At 41.0% G+C, this 7,353-nt stretch overlaps 1 protein-coding gene across 1 annotated transcript; it reads left to right on the top strand.

Moving 5' to 3' along the window:
• Positions 1-6,081: 6,081 nt before the first annotated feature.
• On the top strand, positions 6,082-7,036 carry LOC104505695 (Purkinje cell protein 4-like). Its single transcript, XM_010156565.1, has 2 exons — positions 6,082-6,184; positions 6,430-7,036. Exons 1-2 carry the CDS (start codon positions 6,082-6,084, stop codon positions 6,558-6,560), a joined length of 234 nt encoding a protein of 77 aa, XP_010154867.1. The 3' UTR covers positions 6,561-7,036.
• Positions 7,037-7,353: the final 317 nt, after the last annotated feature.

The following is a 7,353-nucleotide window of genomic DNA, read 5'->3' as shown; positions in this document are numbered from 1 at the left end:
TATACACTGAACTAGTGAGGTCACAAAACCGGTGCGATGCTCAAGGCTCTGGGGGATTCCACAGAGAGCAACAAACTGTAGTTACAGAGCTGATGATCTCGGAGGGGCTCCCACTTGGCATTTCATTCAGTGTAAGAAAAAGCTAGGAAATAAATAAAAGGAGGCAGGGTCAGATTAAGACTGTCTCCTGCATGGCAGTACTACTTTCTTTTCTTCTCTTGGTCTTGGGCAACATCCACTCCCCCAACATTCCCATCTTTTCAGCTGCCTTGTGAAATGAGAGTCTGCTGGGGAGCAACCGGGTGACCAAAACAAAGGCTCAGAGCCAGCCTGCTGGGTAATGTGGCCCTGGCAACCGACTGGAGAGATTTTATTGTTGAGAAGTAGACTCCTTTCTTCAGCTATAAGGTCAGTTATGGTGTTATTTTTCCTCGTCTTGCAAAGAAGGAAAAGGCTAGGTTAAGCCCCCTGGAAGAAGATGAGAAGAGGGGGAAGAACGGTCACATCAGCTCTTGGCTTTCAAAACTGGTACTTGTAAGGAGTTAAATCTGGTCTCCATACACCTAAACACCCATATGTTTTCTTTAGCTGGCTGGTTGCTTTGTGGAGCCTAGTCAGACAGAATGACTATTGCCATCGCATAAAGATGATGCTCCACATGAATGTCAACATCCATGAGATTCCTGCCCGTTTTGGTCCTCTTTAATTAGGGACTGTTCTGCCTCATTGGACAGACTGGTGTAATAGCTTGGGATCAGAGTAGCATAGAGATTGTCACAGCTTGAACGATCTTTTGAGCAGTGGGAGGTAATGATCCTGCCTGAGGCAAAATACCACTTCTGGCATGTTATGGGGCACTGTTATTCTGTCCCACACTTCATTTAGTCTTTTTCCAAGTGCTGCAGTTTAGCCCCTGAAAAATGCAGTATTTTTATGAGTATAATCCATCTTCAGTATAGTCCCATAATTCCCGTTGGATGTGGGCTGGGTGAGCAGGGGCAGGGAATAACACTTAAGATGTGAAACGGTGGTTAGAGGCTCCAGCCCATGCAATTTTTCATACTGAATGTTTTTGCAAAAGGTGACAAGTAATCTCTGTTTCATGGAGGATGGAGAAATTCTGAGAATAAAGAGTGAGTCCTCTTTTGCCCCAAGTGCCTCCCCCCAGCTCTTGCCCTTTTATAAACACTTTTAGGAAAGATGAGTCTGTTTAGCCTGTGTTCAAAGGTCACAAAAGACTGCATTACACTTTTGGCCCATATGGAATAAGCAAAGTTTTCTTTTTCCAGTGCTGTCACAATTATTTTACTTTATAGTTGAAAAGTAATTGAAAGAAATAGCCGAAGGCATTATTTGTGAATAATTACACTTGCACCACATTTCTTGAGAGTTTGCTGGGCAGATTTGTGTGTAAGATTTGATTGTTTTCCTTGTTACGACAACTTCATTATCCATCCAGCGTTTGCAATGGATTTTGAGGCCCTGTAGCAGATTATGGAGACAGTATTCTAATGTTTCATCTGGAAATGGAATAAATAGGTATTTTTCAATTGCAAGGATGTGAAATGAGCTTTCAGGATGTTAGATATGGAAAACAACTAATTAGATGCTGTTTCAGGCTCTCCTGCTGGGATGAATATTGCATGTACTGGAGTAATGTCTGCATCCCACACGTTGTCTCAGTCTTTAGTCCCACGAAGTTGTCTGTAGCACCAAACTGGTGCTGAGGTGCGGGGTGGTCCTTATAATAGTCGGAGTCATCAAGCAGTTGATGTTGTGCTCCAAGGAATTTGTTTCACTATAGCTCAGAGTTGCCTGAATTGACACATGACCAGAGTCAGTCCACTTTAAACACGTAATTTTGAAAAACTCGTCAGAGACTAGACTTTTGTTATGCCCAACCCGTGACTGTTGGTGTGGGATTGTTGTGTTCACCTCCCCTGTTGGCAGCTGTCAGAACCCAGTGGGAATACATACTGACTCCTCTGACTTGTCATGGCATTTTCACAAGAGTGGGAGTCACTATCTAGGAGAGAGGATTTGAACTAAATGTCAAGAAATCTTGCAGGGAAAGCCTTGAAGTAGCTGAGTGTAGTGACAAAGGTTAGGGTTTTTATTTTTTATGGTGCTGATGAAACCAAATCCCCTCAGAAAGCAGAAAGTGCAGGCCAGTGCTTATTAACCCTTTTTGATTTCTGAATCCCTCAAAATCGCAAGTAGCTTGTGAATTGAAGTCTACGGACAGCAGCCTTGTTCCTCCTCGTTTCCTTATGTGCACCTGTGGTAGTCCAAGGATCCTCAGATGTCCACGTGGAAGAAATCCGCACATAGTCTAGGAAGTGTAGATACCAACAAAAGCGTGTGTGACTGAGGATGCGGAGGGAATCCAGATCTACCTTTATTGCTACATAAGGGTAGCTTAGGAAAAGGTGGCTTGCTGTCACAGAAGGGTTGGCCCTCATTGGTAGGAATGAAAAAAGCAAGTCCAAGAGTAAAGCCTGTGCAAGTGCTTATCTATGCGCTGGACTGCCGAGAGTGGGAATTTCCTGGGTTTTCAGATCACTTCCAAGCTATTGAGCCCTTGTGAAAGGAAAGCTAAGAGTGGGAGACAACGAATCAAATTCAACAGACATTTCTATGGGCTTGCTTTCAGTTCTCTGCATAAATTTCATGATTTGAGCATTCAAACTGAATAACCTGCATGTTTGAGATACATGAACAACTACTGACAAGTAAAAACCAGTGTGGCATAGGTGCGTATATAGCAGGAAGGGTGCAAAAAGGCTCTCAGTCACTTGTGTTGGTACAGTGAGGTCATCTCAAGCACAGGCTGGGTTTTCACTCTAATGGAGTGGGTCAGTTCCTAATTCATAGGCTCACGTAATGGTTTGGGTTGGAAGGGACCTTAAAGACCACCTACTTCCAAACCCCTGCCATGGGGGGTTGGAACTTATGCTCTTAACTCTAACTAACCAGTAAAACAAAAACAGTGTACTTAGTTAATTTTAAATCATTAGGTTACTTTTAGTAAAGCAACTCAAGGTAGAAGCTAAAATCTTTTTCACTTAGCACAGACGAAGCCAAAAGAGGCACATCACTTAATTCTCTCTCCAGACTGACAGTCCATCTGTTACAGTATCTGTGTTGTGACAGTCATCAATAGAAAATGTTTTGGGGAGACCTCCAAGAAAATCCACTCCCAAAAATATAGGAAACATCCCATATGAAATATGTCTGTGTATTTCCATATATATTCTCTGTATAATTCAAATGTGGATATGCCATACATGTATAGAGAAAAAGTAAGAGAAGGATGAGCATAGGGAGAAAGAAAAGACACATATGTATTATACATTATATATAGATGAGATACACGTTGGTTTGTGATGTACATTATGCGTATATGTGTAATCATATATATATTTCTGTAACATCTGTAAGCTAACAGTTAATTTCTTCATTACCCATATAAATGCCTTGGCCCTTTTGAACACTTCTGATTTCTTAATCTAAAAGTCTAAGTCATGGCTGAAAACTTCTCATCCTACCATTTCTCCTTAGTGATAGTTAAAAGAGAAATACAGAAAGAGTTCATAAGGAATTTTGGGTTTGATTTTGGCAAGAACAACTCAGAAAATAAGGGGATGTCTGATAGATCTTCAGATATGGTAAATTATTGTAGTGCAATTGTTTGTAAGACGGTGATGATGATTCACATCAAGCAAAGATTAACTGTCTTGGAAATTCCAGAGAAAAAAATATACTAAATGCTGAGTTTTCTTAAGTCTGTAAAATCTTAACATAAGATTGCTGAGTCACGACTGCAACTTAACATGCTGCTAAGGCTTGGCTGTAATAGGAAGAGAGTTGTACAAGCCAGATTTCATCAAGAGGTATGAAACCAATTGTGTCTACTCATCTATCCGTCTGCTTTCCCTATTGACAGTGCCAAGGGACAGTAATTTATATACTCTAAAGCTAAAATTGATGCAGAAACTCTACTTTTGTTTTCTACTCTTAAGACTGACAGCTCTGTCTAGTGAGTGGCTAGGCAGGAACCTAAAACTCACAATGTCACAACAAAAATGAAAATCATCAAGCCATGAGAAGACATTAGTCTCATCAATTTCAAAGATGATTAAATGCTTATTACCTTACTAGTATAAACATTTTGATAAAGTATTTCTCCTTAAGAAATGAGAGTATTTCTCCAGAAGTGATATTCTTCTCTTTAGAATAAGCTAATAGGACCCTGTTTATAGAGGTGAGATTCTGACACGGACAAGTAAACCAGTTTTTACCTTCTTACTGCTGATATCACAAAGTGATTGCTGTTAGAGCTACAACTGATTTTTTTCACTCAAAACTTTCAAATGAAAAGCCTGTATTTACATGTTCTGACTGAAAATTCTTTTTTTTTTTTTTCCCCCAGATGTTCTAAGTCCTTTTTTGGTTTGTTTATGATTTCTTGTCTTAGTTCCCTTTAACCCATAAAACCAAATCAAACCAAGCCCCCAAAATACCAACAAAATGGTACTAAGCTGTTGGGAAAATGATAATTCCTTTTGAAATTTGATTTAAAAATGATCTCCATTTCACTGCTGTGTACAGAGCAACATGGAGAAGATGGTGTCTGGCAACAGGAATATTTTCAGAAAGCATTGTTGTGTTATAGCTTTAGGAACTGGTACAGAAATCTCTTTTAACAAGCCACACTAAGTTTCAGTATGTAACATGGCATTAAAGGGAGAGGTCAGTTTTCTCCTTGGCTGTGTCAACAACTTGTGGACATAAGGAAGTCACTTCTGACCTTCATCTCCCTTTCCCCATGAAAAACAAGGCAATAATTGTATTTCTGTGCTTAAAGTGGTTGTGTTGCTTGAATAGATACACAGACCATGCAGATTCTTCGATTTAATGGCTGTGGAAGTGTGACATAGTGTTAGTATGATTCATTTTCTTCCATAAAATCTTCATTTTGATAACCTAACTTTTCATTACCTCATAATCAGAATTTTGGTAAGCAAGCTGTCAAGCTATCCTTCCCCTCCAGACTTTCTTCTTACATTTTCTTCATTCTTCTTAAATGTTCTCCTAAGTAAATCAAAATATTAAGTGAACATTTATCTTGTGTTAACATGGGTGCATTTATTTGGTTATTGTAGTTAACATAAAATCGGTATGGAATATGCCAAAACCTTCCCTTTAAATATTTGCCTGGTTTAGAGTGTTTTCTGGTTATGGAAAATGGACACAAAAATTGACTTCTGAATAAGAACAAGAAGTAAGGGCAAGAAGTACTACAAGACTCATGCTAAAATCATGAAATGGCATCCCTGTTTTCCAGTGGGAAAGAGAGAGGGTGGGAAACAAGTTTCATTTTAATAATACATTGAAAGTATTTCCCTTGCTTTGCATTAACAGTACTTCGGGATGAGCATCATGGAGGTATTAATCTCACAAATAAAAAGGAAAGTGGTTCAAAATGGGTGAATTCCCACAGCTGTTTTCAGCAGAGCTGCCTGCAGGCTCCTGGTGTGACGTTCATGGCAGGACTGGGCTACAACCTGTATATAAGTGAGTTTAAGTAAGGAGTTTATAGAGAAGAGAGGTTCAGTGGTATGACGAGGTTAGTGGAGTGAGGTCGGGCAGATTAGGGTTATCTTCGCTACGAGGGCAGGAGTTCTCCCAGGGCTGCGCTTTTAACACGTAGGTGGGGGAAGCCAAATTCAGCAAAGTCAGCTGGGCTCTCCACGTGGAGGCCGAATGCAGTTGGATGAAAAGCTGAGGACTGGGAATAAAGGAAGGCAACAAGCCAAGGATCGAGGCTGAAAGGGAACAGCAGAGCCCGGAGAGAAGTGAGGGAAGCAGCACCGTGGCAGAGAGATTGAACATAAATGATTCAAAGGGGCAGAGCGGTATGTGTTGAAAGTGATGAGGCAGGAAACAAGTGAGAAGGATGGAAATTTGTCTTAGGAAGTATTATGTCTTCCTCTAATACTGGAGGTCTGATAGGAACTGGGTCTTAATCCCTATTTTAAAATATTTAAGGTGCCTTTGTTTTGAAGTAAACGTGGGGATATGACTAACTCCTACCTGCAGGGTGGTACAAGAGGGTCCCTCTGCCCCTCACTGTTAGCTCCCGGGCAGGAGAGGACTTGCTCAGATGTTGGAGTGATGCTTGGTGAGTGCCAAGTGCTGTTGGGATGTCACTCCTTGATGCCCAGCTGCCAACGGGCTGTCACACTACCGTAGGGAGGGGCTGGGGATTTGATCAGCTGTGTTTGCCGAAACTGGTCCCAGGTTTTTTTCTCCCCATTGTCATGGCTGTGTCTGCGAAGGGGAGAGGGGCAGGGTTTTTCACCTGTGCTGTCCAGGGATTGTCAGCGTTTGAAAGAACTGTTGATGTTTTGTTTTGTTTTATTTCAGCAGATGGGCAGAAGAAGGTTCAAGAGGAATTTGACATAGACATGGACGCGCCAGAGACAGAGCGGGCAGCCGTGGCGATACAGTCCCAGTTCAGAAAATTCCAGAAGAAAAAAGCGGGGTCCCAGTCTTAGTAGCTACCTCACAGCTTAAAGTAATCCTGAAATGATTTATCAAGAAAATCAGAAATAACACGACAAACACAAAGATGCATGTACAGAAATTATCAATATTTAAAACCCCATTGGCAGATAACAAACCATGAGCTCGTGTGTGACTTCATCCCAGATGTTTCACACCCATTATCCTCTGTAACTCACCATTTTACTTGATGTTGTAATAAAAAGTTAGGGTGAAGTAATTAAAGTGTCTGCCTTCATCTGTCTCTTCATATTAATCCAGCAACCACAGCGTTGCAAATGAGCCCAGCCCAGATGCCTGTTTTCCTCTTCATGTAAAGCTTGGAGACATAACAACACCGTATGTTACAAGGTTTTTGCTGAGGGATGAGAGCATGCATCTCAGCCCTGCTTACCTCATTTGGAGAATTCCAGCTGCCAGCCAAATGTGACAATGAAATTACTTTCTCGTAATGAGCTGAAAGGAAAAAGTTGCAGAGAGGAGCTGGCATGAGGGGAAGAGGTGTAGGAAGCAGTGAGCGCTTTGGTTTTGTCTTGCAATTATGCCAATAAAGTGGCTTAAGTGGGGAAATTGTCCCTGTCCTTCCTTCCTCTTTGCATGGTAACATTCAGAATTACCCAGTTGGGACCACATTGACTGTCATGGAAAAAAATCATAAATCAGACACAGTGCAAAACCCAATTCCAGAAACCTTTGGAAGGTTGGTTTTGGGTTTCTTTTTTTTTTTTTAATTTGTAAAAATAGAAACTGACCCTCTAGACTCTCTTTTTGATGCAGCTTTTCACT

The sequence above is a fragment of the Eurypyga helias genome, unplaced genomic scaffold (genome assembly GCF_000690775.1).
Source record: "Eurypyga helias isolate BGI_N326 unplaced genomic scaffold, ASM69077v1 scaffold9828, whole genome shotgun sequence".
NCBI classification, from domain to species: Eukaryota; Metazoa; Chordata; class Aves; order Eurypygiformes; family Eurypygidae; genus Eurypyga; species Eurypyga helias.
This window is presented reverse-complemented; position numbering and strand designations above follow the sequence as displayed.

Coding starts and splice junctions, on each gene's coding strand:
- LOC104505695 (XM_010156565.1), top strand. CDS start 6,082: ATGACTAACTCCTACCTGCAGGGTGGTACAAGAGGGTCCCTCTGCCCC. Junction 6,185..6,429: donor AGATGTTGGAGTGATGCTTG/GTGAGTGCCAAG, acceptor GTTTTATTTCAG/CAGATGGGCAGAAGAAGGTT.